Genomic DNA, 18755 nt, shown 5'->3' with positions numbered 1-18755 from the left:
CCAATAATTTGCTCAAATCTCAGTCAGATAAAGGATTAAAAAAGTAAGTCAGGCTAAACTAAAAGGGCAGGCAACCAAAAATTGAAGGCAAATGAATACACAGTTTGACATTCAGTGATGTTGGATGCCCATACAGCCACACAGCCATATAGCCTACACAGTCAAGCCACACATGATTAACCCACAAACGACAGCAAACTACAGATGTGCAAGCAACGTATGGCCTGCCATTAATACAGTAACCAAGCAAACACGACAGTTTACAACACAAGCCGCAACAAATATTGCTATTTTTGAAAAAGGCCATATATGACAAGCCTATGTCATCACAAATTATGAATATGAAACAACTTACCAATGATGTTTTCATCCAGCGGCTGTCAGTTTGAATCCAATCCAGCAAAAATGACATGGTTTCCATTGTAGCCTACATGAAATGTCCAATGACCAACATGTTTGAACACGCCAAACTTGAACGTATTCCCGAACTATATATCATGCAGTAATTTGACCTGACCTTATAGCACCATCCTCCCTTTATCCTTGCAAACCTTTCAGCCACCTTGTTCTTATCAATGACAATATCCCTCTCTATGGATAGTAAGGTGAGGTTTGATAGTCTGGCCCAGAGATAATTTTTAAATAACTTAAAGCAGCTGAAATTGCGTTCCGCATTTGAACTGTTGGCTGGTAGTGTTTTGTAAATACGACACAAAATCTGACTTTTTATTTTTTGCTGCAATCAAGACACACAAATGGCCCCATTGTACTTGGAGAGTGACAAAGGGACCCCCACCCCACCCCCACTCGCTCCACTACTGTTGCTGAGCTAATTCCATTCTGAAAAGACTGTGTTATCTAAATTAGATTGGAAATGTGTATATAACATGCCATCATAACATTTTCATCATGCACAAAATTGATCTGGTTTGTTTAATCTCTCTTTTTTTCTCTTGTAGCTCAGAACTTAATTTGTTTGTCTGGATCCACTCAGCAAACAGTTGTTGGAAGCTTATCTTATCTTATCCAGCAGAAAAAGAAGAGCCAGTGAGGAAGAAAGAGAGGGAGTCCAAAGAAACATGCTCTTTCTTCTCTGGTGCAGACTTCCATTTAGAGAAAAGAGCAGGTACATATCTTTACCTCTTCAAATTCCATTTGAAGATCCTGTCTGACCATCTCTCTGGGTTACTGCCACATCTCAATGCATGAAGCTCTCAAGAAAAGAGATGCTGGGTCGGCCTTTTACAGCTGTCTGGTACAAAACTAGGACCATGCTATTAGTTCTCTGCTTTCAGGAATTGTGATATCTACAAATGGAAAAATAGAATTTAAAAAAGAGGAACAAACAGTGTTAGTGCTCTTTCTGTCTTCTTCTTCTAATAAAACTAAACTAATTATTGGCAAAATAAAATGTCTTGGTAGAGGTATCACACATTCAACAGTGAATTTAATTATTCAAGATTAGAGAGACTTTATTGCCATTTGCACAGGCACAAGGTGCATACACACTGGAATTCTTGTGCAGTTCAGGTCTTGAAAAAAATAAACAGATTTACAATAAAAACTAAATAAAAAAGGTCTGAGATATTACATAATTATGTTAATTGACTTAAACAAATATTTTTCATACTTTAAATGATCAATTGAAAGTATTATGCCTAAACAACAATGTGTATACAATGAAATTCTCTCTCTGCATAAATAAAATTACAATTTAACACCATGATCATGCTCCCAAATTTACAAGCAACTGAGTAAAAATGCAAATATGCCTCTGAGTCCATATCTCAGCAGAGACTGCAGCTCGTCAGATTAACATAACATTTAACGATCTATCTTTCAGTTAATTTTTAAAGATGCTGGAGAATCCTTTGGGTCATTTTGTTTTACAATGTCTTTGATGACCATAGCAATAAAGAAAGTATTGCATAGAAACCATCTGGTCAGTCTGCTTGTGGCCTTTTCTCTGCCACATGGCCATGTGTTGTACTTTTATGTGAGATCACAGAGCTGGAGGGGCAGTTGTAAAATATACATTTTATATTCAGAACAATAGGTGTTTATGCATACTGTATGTATCAGTACTGACTGTCCTCAGTCTTCATCATTGCATCCACAGCACTGCAGTGTTACACAAGCATGATGTGTGAATAATTTTGACTGCTGATACTTTGCAGAAAGAATAGCTCTTTTCAGTTATCATGCTGCATTGTTTCATGCGGACCTGCTACACCGTCATGGCAGCAGGACCATCTAGTGGCTAAACCGTGTATTGTTTCAGGATGAAATGCTCTGTTTAGGAATGTTTGAAAAAAATCCCCAGGGAACAACATGAGGGCTGCCTATTACGGGAAATCAGCAACACCATACAATGGTGCTCTTCATCAGACAGTACAATGCAGCCCCAGTCAGCTACTCCTCCTGCTAGCTGCATCTGCTGCCCACAAAGGAGATTCAGCAGTGTCTCATAGCAGCTGAGATGTATAACTGTGTTGTTCATGTTTTTTGCTGGACCCATTACAAATCATGGTCTAATGCTCAAATTGAACAAATGCTCAATTGTTCAAACTCATAGAAATGTGTTTTATATTTTAATAAAGATCCCAAGGTTTACATAAATATGTCAGATTAAAAGATTAAAGGTTTGGTGTGCATGAAATAATATTTCCATTTAGAATAAACAAATAGTTATAATGTCAAAGAGTGTGAAATAAATGATATTTTACCTAAAATGTGACCCTTTAAAATGTGGCATTGTCTGCTTGCCACCCTCTTCACATGTCCAGTCTCTCAATCTGTGAACTAAAATAAAACTTTCCAGTATTTCAAAAATGAGCAAAAAGTCAGAAAAAAATAATCATAATTTGAGTAGCAGAACAATATTTTGTTCTTTCTTGTCCTATTTATCATCTTGCAACTCCTCAGGTTTCTTTAGTTCTTCAGTATTGACACTGCACTGAGGTAAGTTGAGCATCTTTGGAAAACCTTAAAGGATCTTGAACATATATGATCAAGTATCTCCTTTGTTTGAACAGCACAGAGACTAGATTGTAGCAATGATGTCATCTTGAGACAAATTCTGGAGCTTCTCCATGGACAGCTAATAATAGAGCACCTCCTAATTTATGACAGCTGTCATGTTTTTGGGGTTTTTTTTTACTGGGAAGAGCATATTGTGACTCGCAGCTTACAGCCCTCAATTTACAGTAAAACAATTTTTGATTTAATATCTGAAAACCAAATCTATGAGTTCATAACTAATACAGTCAATGTAAATGAACTGAAGGCAGAAATTCTCACATAATGATTTTTTTTTTTAGCAGTTTGTTGCTATCAGCTTTACTGTTCAAAATATTCAAACTAACATGCTGAAAATCTGTTTTAGGGTGCATTTTCTCTTGAACCATAATTTGTTAGTAGTGTGCATATGCCCTGAGACTGTGATGCACTGAGAGATATTACATTTGTATGTATTTGAGATACTGTATGAGATATCTTTTGTGGTTTTTCTTGATGTGTTATGACTTTTGATTGAAGGTGCTGAATCACACAATTATTGATTCATAGAAACTCTGCAGACATTTGTTTCATTTAATGATTTATTGACATTTACTTTTTTCCACCATGGTTTCTCTTGATACCAATAGTATTTACCATAAAGTTTCTTTTTCATTTAAATTACATTTATAATGTTTTACTCACATACACATTTATTGTTTAATTTTCTTATTGCAATAAACAAGAGTAGCCAGAATGAGTCAGGTATTGCTACAATTCGCCATACAAACTCTTTGTCCCTCTGACAATGAAATTCAAAAATAACTTTATTGGCAAGACAAAATTACGCCATAGCCTCTCCATCTCTCTCTCTCTGCTCTGGGAGAGACTGAGGGCAGAATAAGGCTAAGGCTAGTAGCCTAAACACAGCTAACATGAAATACCTGCCCAGAAAATAGGAATCTAACATTTATTTCCCATATGTGAATAATGAGGATGAATCAGTGGGACTTACCACAGTATGAACATATCAAGGACAATATGAACATATCTGTAGTGTTGCTACTTGACTGACCTACCAGGGACAAGATTGCAGTACTTTGATTAGATTGGGTCATTGATCAAGTCTCTGAATCAGATGATTGATCAATCCCCCAACCCAAAAAACCTGCACCCAAATGTGCAGGTTTTTTGCCTCCAGTATTGTGTTAGGCCACTTTATAGCTCCAGGTTGCCTCTGTCTCTGATTGGTGGGAAGTGGGGAGAGAGCAGGTCCCAACACACACTAGAATACATATGGTACACACACCAACAGGAAGGAGAGCACGGATCCTGGAATAGTATCTCACTCACAAAACAAACTCAGCAAAGAAGATTTCGTTCAGCAACAACAACAAAAAAAAAGAGCACAACGGTGGAAGCTGACACCAAGCCAGCTTCTTCTTTAAGTAATGGCATTGATAATGTTCCTCAGGATTTTCACTTTAACACATTTCTCACGCACAGAAAAGAAAAATAATGCAACTCAAGTCCAACTAAAAAATAAGCCTGTTGAACAAATCTAGCTTTAATCCCTTGATACCTGGCGCTGTACCCTGTTCCCCAAGCAGAGATTACCATAGTAAAAAGGCCCTTTAATATGAAGGGTCGGTCCCTAAGCCCAGCTACACCTCTGTCTCTCTTTGTCCCTCTCGCAATCCCTTTGAGGGCTTGTACTCCTCACGGAAGAACAGAAAAGTCTGTCAGCTGGCGTGCTCCCGGTTTACACACAACTCCAGACAATATGTCACAACATGTCACAATGATAACAAGTCACTCTGATAAAAATTGCTCATTGCATTGCAATATTCAGACAAAGGTAAGACATTAGAGCTCATTGCTTCTCAATGAAAGGGCACAGTGTACATCTCGTTCAGAAAAGGGTGATAGTTTCAAGCCGTTGAGCAAGATAGGTCTGTTACTGCTTATAGCTAGCTTTTGTGGCTCCCCGCTGAGTCAGTTGATCTGTCTGTATGTCAGTTTGTCTGGGTCAACACTTATATAACCCACGCTCCAATAATTCCACCGCCTCCTTCTTTTCCCTCCCATGGGTGCAGTTATGAACATTTCCTACCTACAAAAATATTTTTTATTGTGTTTTCTATTTTGCTCTTTTTTCATGTATGATATAAACTTGAAACAACAGTCCAAAACAAACAAAACAAAGTGCTCACCAGTCTTTGTAAAAGAAAACAAATCATGGTGCGTTTCATGGCTTTCAGTTGTAAGACAGGAAGTATCAATAGATAGTTGCCTTGGACTGGACGTCTCAGCTCACGCTCCGGGCAGCTTCAATGGACCTCTGGCTCAGTTGTCACTCCGGCTCAAGATCATCTCTCCACAAATGTATTTGGCTTTCATCTTCCTCTCTATAATTTGTTCCCTTTCAGCATAATCCTTTCCAGCATTATGGTTGCCAGTGTCGATGTGCCCTCTGCTATAGACTCATGTGAACCTTTGGAGATGGGGGAGGTGAGAATGGACGAGGTCAACCCAGTGATGCAGAAGCCTGACCCCGCAGGACCCTTTTGCGAGGCTGCATGCAGAAATGACATAAATACATCAGTACACAGGGTCTTCACCTAAGTCATACCTCCCCACCTACACTGTGAATCAGCCTGACAGGGACCAGGGAGATGTGAGGATGTTGCTAATCTTCTTTCTAATTGCTGGATGTGAACTCTCCCCAGATGCTTGTGAACTATGCTCTCTCCTTTACAAAATATTTCCTGTTGCTATAAGTAGCAGCACAAATTCTTGCCATCAAAGGCATACTAAGCTACAGATTGTGATCGTTTATCAAATACAGGAGTACAGTATGTACCAATGTGTGATTTTTGCTGTTTCTCCCATCCTCTCTCCCTTTCGGTGAGGCTCTGCTCTGACTGTTATGGAGGTTGGCAGATGTGCCCTGTGGCAATTTTTGTTGGTACAATCTATTTTAAAACACAGAATCGTTCAGGCCTGTGTGTGTCTGCATGCTGCCTGGGGTCAATCCATCCACTGACCCGTGCCAGCCCTCCTCTCACCTCACCCTCTCAGGAAATGGCAGGGGAGTGCAATGCCCCACAGTCACTTTTCTGCTCTCTCAACCCCCAACCGTCCGACAAGTTCAGATGGGGCTATCACCTGCCTGTCAGCACAAGTCATGTTGTATCTAGCGAGGACCTAGTGTCACAAACTGAAGAGTTGCTGGCCTCCGGCGCAGAGGAGGACATGTACAGTACCGTGGAGGCTACCACAGCTACATGTGGTGCATACAGCAAAGACCGATGGAAGCAGCTACCCTACTGACATAACATTATTGTCTTGGTTTTTGAGGTGCATAGGATGAGAAGAACACGTTGAGCCATGATGACAGGAGAAAACCAACCTGGCCCAGAATAATTATGTAACACTACATGTGGTTTAATGTTTCTAGAAAGGTCTGCATGTGTCTCTTCTGTAACTATTGAGGCGACCATGACAGGGCCACAGTGCAAGGGAGAGGGACCAGGGGAGGTAAGAGATGCACAAGGGAGTTCAATGCATAATGAGTATCTCTCCTCTGCTCATTCCATCTGTGGGTCACTCAGAAGTCTTTGAAATGGAGGGAGAGTTTCAGGTAAAGGGAAAAAAAGAGAGACATATAATTCTACTCCTCTCCATTGCTCCTTTCCCTTGCTTTTCTCTCAGTTATGTATTTAAATGGTTGGATTTTTTCCCCTATCAATTGCAGTTTGTTGATCATGTTTGTATCTTCACAGTGTGCTTTTGGAGTGGCTGCTCCTGACTGGCCGAAGTCAGAGGGGGATGTGTCAGTAAGGGGAGAAGAGAATTGGCCCATGGGTGGTGCGGATGGGCCCGGGAGCGGGTCTCAGGATGGCGTGGCTGAGAGGCGGGCCTTGCAATAGGTGATGGTGCGGATGGGGTGCAGGAGCTGCTGCACGGAGAGCCAGCTGGTTCGAGGAGGCTGCAGCGGCCATTGCTGCAGCAACAGCCAAGGGGTTGGGCAACAGCCCTGCACCCAAAGCTTTGGTGAGATCCTTTGAGAAGGTCAAAGAAGACTAAAAACAGAAGGGGGTGCACAAGGAGACACAAGACGAGAGAGAGAGAGGGGGATAAAATGATTAGTTCCAGAAGGTCAACACATGGATGAGAAAACAGATATAGACCTTCCCCTCCAGACCCTATTTGAGCTGTCATAATGCAGAGGTTTTCAATTCAACTGACTTAATAAGCAGTTATCACTGCTTAATAATCACTGCAAGGCCTTGCAGACCTCATGCTCTAGATTAACACTGTCTATCTGATCTGTGGATCTCAGGTTTGCTGACTGTGTCACAGGAGGAGTCAGAGTTCATCTGTGAAACTTGAAAGGTTACCGTCAGATCAGCTCCCCTGTGCTTCTTGTGTCGGCTGAGGAGGGGATTTGGCTTGCCCGCCATGCCGTCCCGATGCCTTCGACTTGATATGTGCTGATAGAAAGGAACACAAATTATTCCCACTTTAGGTCAACCAGTCAAAACACTAACCATGGACACTATAAACAAAATAGCATGAACAAAACCAAAAAACATGAAACTCGGGACCATTGGTTTTGATTTTAAATGTGAGGTAATGAAAAGGATTTATTCCATAATTAAGCCATTATTGTTGGAAGAAATGGCAGTTGCTCTCACAAAATGCTTGTTGTGCAAGCATTGACCAATGTTAAGATTTTTTCTTCCAAAGAACCAGTTACATTGTGTGTAAAGTGGTAATATTTTTATATTTAAAAAAAACATACATAACTTCCTCCTACCTGTTTGAGTTGCAGTTCAGAGTTGACCCGCACATTGCAGATCTCACAGTGGAAGGTTCGTTCCTGAGTGTTAGGGTCCACTGGCCCCCCTCCCTGCTCTCCACTGGGCTTGGGTCCCAGGCGAGGATATGCCTTGATGGGGCCCAGCCCACTCCGTGCCTCCAAGATAGTTTTGTGTTTGGTACCTGCAGCAGACACACACACACAAGCAAAAACACAAGCCATTAACCATGATGAAATTACATATTTAGAGGCTAATAGAATAGAAATACAGTGGAGATGAATCACTATTTATAACATATGAGTCAAGCTGCTTCCACCTGTCTTAACTGAAATGAGTCTGGACAGCATTTCTCTGTGGCTCAAAGCACTGATGGAGACAGTGACAGTGACAAATATCAGGGCATGAAAGAAAGGAATATGAACCAGTGGCTTCATTCTCCAATAAATGACCACATACAGAATATACACAATGCACAATGCTGTGTGAAGTTGTAGTGCTGTGTTGTTACCACTAGAGGGCTGCAGTCAGACAGCTGTGCATCTGGTGATCTGGAAGATGAACTCAAAGCCCTCTCTAACATTAACATTACAGTAAGTGATTGATAATGTTTAATGTAAGGGCAATATAAGATCATATAGTATGCACTGTGATAAATTATATGACCTCATGTGCCAGTAATAGTGACAGTGTTGGACCACTGAACCCTCATTGTCAAGATCAATAATTTTGACTCTAAATGTCAAAGTTTGGGAATTTAAGAGCATGTTGTTATGCGAAGCAGGTTTTGTCTGGTCTAAAGATGGATTCTGAAGTCAGACATTTGCTTTGCTATGAGAGTATGATACCTGTACTTTTTACTGTTTCACAAAATATGAATGTGATGAATTAGTACAGCTCAGTGTTTAGTCAAAATTGTAACAAATATTTTTAAGATCTGATACTGAATGAGGTTCATAATGTATACCACAAAATATGGCCACCGTTTCTGTTGAGTGAGGTGGTGAGGCATTAAAATAGTGACCTGTTTCATTAGGTTGGTGTGTAACACAAGAGAATTTCTAGTAACCTTTGTATAAAAAAATTACACACATAACAGATGTATTTCCTGGACCGAGCGCAGTACCAAGTATGACACAGTTAATGGCTTGAGTCTCCAGAGATGAATCCAGCAAGAATAAAAACTGAAATATTCAGCTGTTCAAAAAAGATTGTGTCAGATGTTATCTATAAAAGATGTCCACCTGCTAAAAAAGGATTTAACAGAGATTCTTAACTCTGGGGATTCATGTTCATATTTTTATATGCAGTATTTCTATGTACAGTATTTTCTTAATTTGGACAAATCCAACACCACGTGGCTCAATTTGCAAAGGAGGCCACATACTGGGAGGTGCTCTTGCATATTACTTTACGTTTAAAGAGGTCCAAAGAGTGTGTCAGAATAATTTATCATTAAATAATCACACATTTTGTTCTTGGCTGGAAATTTTTAGTCATTACCCCCCATCGCCCTCCCTTACCCTTTCTCCCCCATCCCCCACCCCCATACCGTTGTGGCTGTCCACACTCGAAGTGAAGCATCCTACTGTCATTGGCTCTGACTTTGAGTTTGAGTAACTCTCTAAAATCCCTTTAAAGAAGAGAGAGAAATGGTGAGGGTGGGGTGGGTGTTTGGGAACATGGATGCTGTTGCCTCCACTGGGGAGAGAGAGGCTGGAATGACTGATTTCGCTCGTGGCCAAAAATGTGCTCCTGGGGTGTTTTTTTTATTTATTTTTTTTTTGCCTTTCTTCTATTTTGGTCTGACAATGGATGGCCCAGTGGATTTTTTTTCTTTGTAAGGTTGACTCATAGTATAAACCAACACACAAGCAGACAAGGCACATTTCAAAAAACACAAAAATAGACAATGGGTTTGACAGGAAGCTGTTACATAAATCTTGAAATAACATTACATTCATTCTTCTCTTGTTTTCCTTTTTTTATCTGCTGTCTATTCTTTGCCACGCACACTGTTCATGTTTTGGTGTCTGCATGGCATATGTGTTTATTTTTGAATCCTGCTAACATGCACAGTTTTGTTTCTGAGAATGAGTAGGGTGATTGCTTCCAGATCATTTCCCTCGTAGAGTTTCAACTGTTTCAACTGTTAGTCATTTGGGGGTTGAACTTTGGAGCCAACTAGCTGACAGCAGGCTGTGACCATGTGTCATGGACCATGTTTATTAGTTATAATATACGGTGTGTGTGTGTGTGTGTGTGTGTGTGTGTGTGTGTGTGTTTGATCTATTTTTATACTAACATGTGCATGTACTGTACATAGTTGATATGCTTGTAGACTGATTTATTGTTGTATAGTTTTAGAATGATAAACTATAAATAAATAATCAGAGAACATTAAAGCATGATTTCTGAAAGTCTGCCAGTGGTGAATCCAACCATAATAGTGGCAGTGATTGCACTTTTATTGATTAATACTTTATCCAAATTAAGAGGCGTTCGTTGGCCAACATTACTCAAGGCAAGTGGGATACAGTTACACTAATTTGAAGTCAGTTCCTTGCTGTGTGTTGTGTCTCTGTCTGTCAATAAAGGTCTCTGTGCTAGGTTCTCTTTATGTACAGTACATGTAGGAGAGTCTATGTACCTCGGGGGCTCAAATGGCCAGAATAAAGCAGATACAAACTGTTCTCAAAGGGAAATAAGGTCACAGGGACAGTTAAGTTGGTAGGGCATAAAGGATTAAAGCAGGCAGTGAGCACCTCAGGGGCATTTGGAGCCCTGATAAAGTGTCGTCATGTGTGAAAGCTGTCTGACAGAATGTTGAGGGTAGTATTGTGGTGAGCTCACCCACATAACAGCCTATTTTTCTTTTATTTCTGCGCTTAAATCCTGCATGCAGTGGTTACGCGCCTTAACCATCCTCCTCTGCAACTTTTTCAAGGGGAAGGCTTCAGGCTATGGGGAATGGTTTTTATGCTGTGTGCTGCAAATGGCAAGACAAATCATGAATCTTTGAGTGAGAGAGAGCTGTCTTTTAAATAATTATGTCTTGTGTGAGTGAAGAAGAAGTGGGACGTAGAGTGAGTGTGTTGCCAGTGGGAGAGAACAGGCACACACAGGTGAGGCACCTTGACAGAGCAGGAGATCAGTGCTCGGTTACAGAGGTCGTTCCTGTCAGTGTCAAACAGATCAGTTATCTGCTGATCAGTGTTCCTGTCAGTACGCTCAGGTTGAGGGTGACCCAGGTTTTACATATATATATATTTCTTTATCAGACTCATGAATTGAGACAGGAGCTCCTCAGGGTGAGAATGGGTTTTTGTATGTGGTATACTGTTTTTCTGTGTGAACAACTTTGAGGTATCCAAAGTAAAATAAAGAATGTCAGTTTTGTTATTAACACACATGATTCAACACAGTTCAATGGGTTCAGGGGTGGAGGGTGGAGGGGGAGTATTCAGTTGGTAGTCTGCAACCTCACCACTAGATGCCACTAAATCCTTCACACTGCACCTTTAAAGGTTTTGAATTTGTTTTAAAAGATGTTATTGCAGTAATTCCTGGTGCACATGATAACCAGCAAGTATTAGTTATTTGTGTATTTTTTTTTTTAATTTAAAGTGTAAATTGTAAAACATATTTGACATATTTAAATGTGTCACCATAATGTATATAAAATGTTGACTTTTAAATGTCTTAAAAGAGAGAATGTAATGGAAACTCTTATTGCACAATAAATTATAAAATCAGCAGACATTCTTTATGAAGTAAATATTTTATTTGTGTCAGTTCAAAGCAGTGATGCTAAATTGTCAAAGCTGTGAACTAAAACATATGTTTTCATTGAATTTCTCCTATTAACCCGACCATTTTTGATTTTCTCTTTGCTCACTAAACCCAGCTTGATTCTTGATTTCACACTTCTAGAGTAATCATAAAATCCCAGGAAGCTATCACAACATCTTACAGTCAGTACTTTAGAAGGTGGGTCTTTTTTGGCTAAATCCCTCTGGCACACAGGATGTGATAAATTTAATGTTTCTACCAACAATGACAGTGGTGTGGTTTGTGGTTTAGACAGAGAAGAGTCAAACTATTGTTGAACAGATAAAGGATCAACTCAACCTTCATCAACAGCAAATCCAATTGGAATGACGTCATAGGCACTGCCACATGGTACGACTGGTAGCAATTTCTGGAAAGTGCAGCAATGTCAACAAATCAGACCTCACAGATTAACTCACCTTTGTTGTGAGCCTCCAGTTGTGACAAGGAATTGACAGCCACCTTGCACAATGAGCAGTACAGCAACTTCTTAGCCTTGTCCTCCTCTGTCTCTGGATTGGACGGGCTGCTGGAGGCCGGAGGGCCGGCGACTCCTGAAACCGGGGGTAGAGATCCAGGCTGCTCTGAGATGGCGCTGCCACTGCTGCAGCCTGGGGAGGAGGAGGAAGGGGGGACCAAGGGAGGAGTGGGGGTGGGCAGGAGGGGGCACACTGAGGGCACGGGGGAGTCCATAGGCGGGGTAGGCGGGGTGGTCAGAGGGGGAAGCGGCCCCGGGGCCAGCAGGGGCCCATTTAACTGTGACAGAGGCCGTGTTTCATCTACAAAAACAAAGAGAGAGAAACAAAGAAGATGTACAATAAATTTCAAATGCAGTGGAGAAAAATCAAACAATTCATTTTGTAGTCCAAAAAGTATATAACTCAAACAATAAAGTGTTTTACTATTGACTTCATAGTCTTTAAATTGCGGTGAAGCAAAGTGAAAAAACTCTCTGCTATGTCAAACCGCATCACTAACCACTCCCAGTTGAATGTGGAGGGCACGGTACAATATGGTGAGTAGATCAGACAAACCGACATAAAGCACTTTTCATTTCCTATAGGCCATAACTGATTAAAAACAGTTCCCTTTAATTTAAGTTACACATAAAGTGGATCAGAGGAGGCAAATGTATGTCTCCTGTCTGTATAGGAATGGGTACGTGTTTAATATGTTTCCAGGCTTTTTGAAGTGCTCGAGCCAAACTTTCATTGATGTGGTCTCATATTATTGAAATGTTTCCGAAAGAAGAAATAGGAAACAGACACCTCAACTTGTGCATGTTTTGACTCTTTCCCACACACCTGTTCACCTGTTGTTTTTGGCTGGGTTCAAGGAAAATGGCACTTGCCTTGTCACAAGGCAAGACCTGCAGTCCAAAGAAAATATCATTAAGTGAGTCCTTCCTCTCAGTCTGTGCTCACTTCTCCCTCCAATCCCCTTCAGTTCTAACGTCTTATTGTTGCATGTGTTTGACTGTAGAGGGTTTTTTTCATCAGGGAACATGTTTATACATACATCTACAGACATATGTTTCTGGTCAGTAACTTCCATACGCCATGCCTTTGGTATTCACTAAGCAATGGGTGTTGGCTGAATAAAGACCCCCTAAATTTGGGTGGGGTATTCACTCCCCCTCCCCCCCACCCCATCAGCAGGGACCCATCAGGCCTGTCTCCAAACTCCACAGGATGTAGCGCCAAAGGCAGAGCACGGAAAAGCCCTGCTAGATTATAGTATTATAGGGATAATATGGGGTATTTCTGGGAAGAAAACAAATATTGACTTTAACTGCTCAGTTTCCTTTTAAGGATTCCTACGTTTGTCATTTTGTCACACGACATGAGTCCATGGAGTCTGTGATATATACATATATGTTAAGTTAGTTAAGTTTACTTATTTGACATGGACATCACAATAGCATTGGAACTGCAACATACAATTATGCACATGCACCAGATGTACTGTTTTTAGTGTTTGTAGCTAAATTACAGCATCTGCCCACAGGAGGCTTAAAAAAAAAAAAGTTAGAAAAAAAGTTAGAATATGTTTTTTGTCCCACTCTGTAAGTCTTATATGATAATTTGTGCATTATGTAAAAGGTAACTACAGAGCTGCCCTGGCCACTCCATTACATCATTTCTGATGAAGATGCCATGAGTGCTTTCCATTCCAATGCTTTCCAAGATCAAAACTCCCTCTCTTTCCATATTGGAAGTTTCCAGTTGCAGCTGCTGGCAGCACAGAGCGTTTGTCAAACAGATGTTTTGTTAAAAAGAGGAAAAAAAATATTTCTCTCTCTGAGTCTATATGGCATTGATGAGTCTATAAACTGGGCCTGCATCAAAGTGCTGTGTGAGGGTAAGTGCTAGAAAGGTTTGTGAGGTTTGAGTGTGTGTGAATGTGCCTACTTTGCCACAGTGCTCACTGAGCTGGTTAAGTTGATTGCAGAGCTTGTACCTGCACGTGCAGAAAGGCAGAATGATAGAGAAGCAAAAGCAGTTTTCTCCAGTATAGTTGAAGTTTGCCCACACAGGCACGTACACATGACTTCATTACAACGCTGAGAGACAAATCATGAATCTACAGCGTCTGTAACATGTGGTTTGAGTTAGAATCAAGTCGGGAAGAGGAGAGGTGGTTGGCCAAGTGGTAATAAAGTATTTCATGATCCATGATGGCCTGGAGATCTGCCATACCAAACCATCACATCCCGTCACTGTTTCACCTCATACCAGAGTGAATGCCTCCTACACTCATCCCCCTTAGAACAAGTTCAGCTTGAGGCCAATCCCTCAGGGCCTTTAAAGGCCCAGGAATTCTGTTTCAGCAACCAAAACTCACGAATCTCACTGAGCTGAAACGTCTTTCTTTTTGTCAAACTTACTGACTAAAATTAACACAATGAAAGATTCATTCTAGATTTGATATTCTTTCAGAGTAGTAGAGACAAATTGCTATATTTTTCTCTGCTTGCCCCGAGAATCCGACTGTCAGAGTTACTTGATTCTCCAGAAACTAGGGATAGGCTATAAGTCTAATTAAACATTGATAAGGCAGTTAACTGACCTTCCTCCCTGCTAGCTGGCCTCTTAGCTGAACAGAAGAAGGCATTATTCACTGGGAGAGGTCAGCAGAGGGAGATAACTCAGTCCAGATGCTTTACACTGTAGTCTGGTGTGTCTGCGTTGCCTTAATCCACTTCAGGAAATTATAGCTATGTATAATATGCAGTCTATGGGGAGAGGTTTTGTTGATAAAGCCATGGGATATAATATAGACTCATTGGAAATTCAGACCAAAAGAACTTCCGTTGTTTGCCTCAGGAGTCAAAGTTCACCCTCATTCCTCATGTGTGAAATTCTAGCTAGTCTGTGATGGCTTCATGGAAATGTAAAAAATACAGTATATGATTGTCAAATTAGTGTGGAAGGCTGTATATTGGAGAGTGCCTATATAAACAAATGTACCTCATTGTTCACAGAATGTAAGTGATCCCAAAGGGTCGGGAACCAAACAATGAGTAAGCTTTTTGTCATCAGAAAATATAAAGTTGAAAGCAAAACAACTTTATTGGTGTAATCAATCCTGTGCGTAGGTGGAACATTATGCAGTGATGCACACGTTTTATTCATTTTTAAAATGAAAGCTGTGCAATTTAAGTTAAACAGATCACAGAGGTTTGTATTATCGTAAGTTATAAGCCATCAATGCACTGTTCCAGCACAATACCAGGAGGATTATCATAGGATTGGGGTATTGGCTAGGTGTGGGTATGATCAGCTAGGTTGTAGGCGAGCCTGTTTCAGTGTGTGTTGGTGTGTGTGATCAGGGGTAAGGGTTAGGTAGGATGACTCCACCTGCTACCCCCCATTGCCCAATTCTTAATGATTGATGAGCTACGAAACCCAATGCTGGCTTTGCGAGAGCCAAGCCTCATTCATAATGCAGTTGGGTGTTTTTTTCCCCAGTTTGGCCTGCATCCGAACTCTGAGTCACACACACAACCACTCATAGACATACAAATTATATTTTATATAATATATTTTATTTATTTTATATTTTATATATATATTTCTGGTATGAATTTCATCAATTAGAAAAAAAAACAACTGGTGAATTCCCTGAAAATGTAATTCCAAGACCAACATCAAATTTAGAAAGAGCATGAAGAGCATACCAAGCCTGTGTAACTCAATACTATAGTCACCTCACAGCCATGCAACCCGAGCCCTCACATGAAAGTCATCTGTTTAATTGACCTTGGGTGTGTGTGCACCTATGAGTGTTTGTGTGGACTAAAGAGCGCTATAATATCATGGTGGTTTTAAAAGGGCCCTTCATTAGAGTGGGAGTGTCAGACAGCAGAGGGATAAAGAGGAGGGGAAGGAGGGAGAGGGGGAGGAGCAGTGTTTCTCTCCAAGTAAACAGCTGCCTCTCCATCGCCTGCAGGCCAAGCCAAACCCTCAGCTCCCCAGGCCAAATCCCCCAAAGCCAAGGGCCTCCTCTTTTGGGGCAATGATGACCACAAACCCTTTGAGGGTTTTAAAACCCGTGACCTGCTCTGATAGCCGGAAGGTTAAGGAACTAACAGTATCCAAACAGAATGCTATAACTGACCTTTCACTGTTTTAGCCCATAGCAAGGTCTTAATGTGTGCTGTTTATGGCCATCACTACTGACTGCATTTGATATGCTAATGAGAAATGATGCAATATAAAAGAGAAGGTCATCATACTGATGCTAGACTGTACTACAACTGCATCGTATTTGGATGTCTCAGAAGCCTGTGAAATTGCATAAAATCCCACATCAACAAACAGTCCATTCACAGGAAAAATCACTGAACATCAACAATTGCCGCTCTGTGTTATAAGGGATGTGCACTGTGGGAAACCTTCTCCTCGTCCATCTGTGTGCTCATATGGGCCTGACCACATTGTGTGCGTATGTGTGCATAAGTGTGTGCATGCTTTATGTGTATAGACACCAGTGTGTCTTTGTTAGTTTCAGATAAACTGCCCCAGAGTGACCTGTGTTAAGCTCCACAGCCAAAACCACAGTGTCCGTTCTCCAGACACTGCTTTCCCAGTTGAGGCCACGTACAGCTGCCTGCTCCCAGAGCTCTGTCTCCCTATCATGGAGCAGTGGGACAGGATCACACTGAGGACATGCATACACACACACACATAAGCAAGCAGGCAGACAAACCAGGAAGAGACAAGGTTCCAGGGTCACGAGAAATAGGCTTGGATGGAAAAAGGCATTCTTTCACATGTTACTACTTTAGGATCTCAACCATGGCAGGCTTGTTTTGGCTCCCCATGCTCTTGAAGTTCACTCCGGGAAATCTCACTAATGGCAAATGGCCTGAAGCTGATCTCAGATCCCCCATGAGGGAGGGAGAGTAAAACAGACTGACCTCTTACTACTCTGGGTTCAGCTACAGAAGAGAATCTTGAATTGTAAAGTGGTTTTATTCTTACGAATACAAAAAAAGTCAAAGACAGTGAAATGCTGAGCCCTTGCTCTGGCATGTTGCAGCATTTTGGCCTTTATTAGACCTGAGTTTCATCTTTTCATTCATCGTGTTTGCTCTGTGCCCTCCCGTCAACAAGGTGGAAATGTCTGGTAAACAGTCAGCTACAGAAACCTTTGTAAATGTCACCAAAACATGGCCGGTCTATTCATTGCCTCGTGTTTGATCCAAGGACAGAGTGGTGACACTGAGGGAATGGAAATTTCTGGGTGGAGAAAAGAGAAGGGCAGAGGCACCCTGTACCCAGCCTCTGAGTTATAGCTCTAAATAGGAAGATGAGCAATACAGTAGATGAAGAGAGAAAGTCATACCGAGACAACAGAGACTTGAATATAGATGCTGCTAAAGAAAGAGCTCGCCATGCCTTGATCATGCCATGCATCCTTACCAACTAATAAACTGTCAACGGTGAATAACTTTTCATTAAAGTCAGATCAGCTGTACCGTCTCTGTCCTTTCAGATGCTGGCTTCGATTCTGATCCATCATCCTCCATAATGGTGTCATCTATATTTATATTATATCATATTTTTTCTTAATCAGTATTAGCACTAATCACCAACACCCCAGGTCCAGGAAACATGTTCTATTTTGACTCTGTACTTCTCAATAACTCAGTGTTAAGACACAAACAAGCATATGCACACCACAGTGCGCTTCCTTGAAAAGATGCCAAGAAACTGCCATGTTATCAGGCCATGTGTGTGCCAATTCACCTGCTGACAGTCTAAATGGATGGACACCAAACTGGTTTTACATTGCGCAGCTGAACAATAAATTGTTGTGTTTAGACCGGACTAATACTGTGGATTGTCTCTGGCATAATAATGATGTCTCTACTTTGATCAACCTGTCACTCAGACACTTGGTGTCTCTTTTTCATGTTGATTAGTCTACTCTTCTCTGTGCTACTCCTTGTATCACTATTGCCCTAAATTAAAACAAAATAAAGTCTGTGATGTAATCTAATGAAGCAAGAGTAACTTTCATCTTCACAATCTATGGTCCTTTCATGTCGGCAATATTTCCAGTTGTAAATATTTCCTCTTTTACCATGAGATACTGTACATTGTAATGAATTGAAGCAGTCAATAATGGGTGCCGGTTATGCTAGAATTTCAGTTTTGGTTCTAACTTCTCAATCATATTAGAAAATTGGGTCAGATTCCTTCTGTTTTTAGTTTAACTTTCCTATAAACCTGCATTTCAGTCATCTGATCATTGGCTGTTTTCATTAAGTGTTTGTCAGCACTTACTAACTGTAGCTGCATTCAGACTGACTTGGACCCACTGCTTTGAAGTTAAGGCTCAATCAAATTTTCTAATCTGATTTAATGTGTCCGTGGCCACAGAAGGAAACATATTGCTTCATCTGTGTCCCACTTTTAAAATAACTTCCTCTGTATTCTGAGCTTAAATAAACTGTTACTGTCATTAAAAAAATGTTTTCCTCATCTCAAAATGAGCCAGACTAAAGTCCAGGCATCTGAAAGTTTTCTTCAGCCACCAATCTTTCATGAAACAAACATCTCTGAATTAAATGTTTATGCTCCATATATGATAAAC

The 18755-nt window shown here is 40.8% G+C and overlaps 1 protein-coding gene across 1 annotated transcript in view; it reads right to left on the bottom strand.

The window, feature by feature from the left end:
- Positions 1 to 3591: 3591 nt before the first annotated feature.
- The window catches only part of znf385a (zinc finger protein 385A), a 38097-nt gene continuing 22933 nt past the window's right edge, over positions 3592 to 18755 (bottom strand). Inside the window, exons 5-8 of the mRNA XM_042407794.1 lie at positions 12071 to 12430; positions 7820 to 8004; positions 7401 to 7493; positions 3592 to 7082 (exon numbers count right to left, since the gene is read on the bottom strand). Of these exons, the coding sequence (XP_042263728.1) occupies positions 6834 to 7082; positions 7401 to 7493; positions 7820 to 8004; positions 12071 to 12430 (887 nt within the window). The 3' untranslated portion in view covers positions 3592 to 6833. The remainder of the gene's footprint in view (positions 7083 to 7400; positions 7494 to 7819; positions 8005 to 12070; positions 12431 to 18755) is intronic.

The sequence above is a fragment of the Thunnus maccoyii genome, chromosome 4 (genome assembly GCF_910596095.1).
Source record: "Thunnus maccoyii chromosome 4, fThuMac1.1, whole genome shotgun sequence".
NCBI lineage: Eukaryota > Metazoa > Chordata > Actinopteri > Scombriformes > Scombridae > Thunnus > Thunnus maccoyii.
The sequence above is the reverse complement of the archived record's forward strand: the minus strand, read 5'-3'. Positions and strand labels throughout refer to the sequence as shown.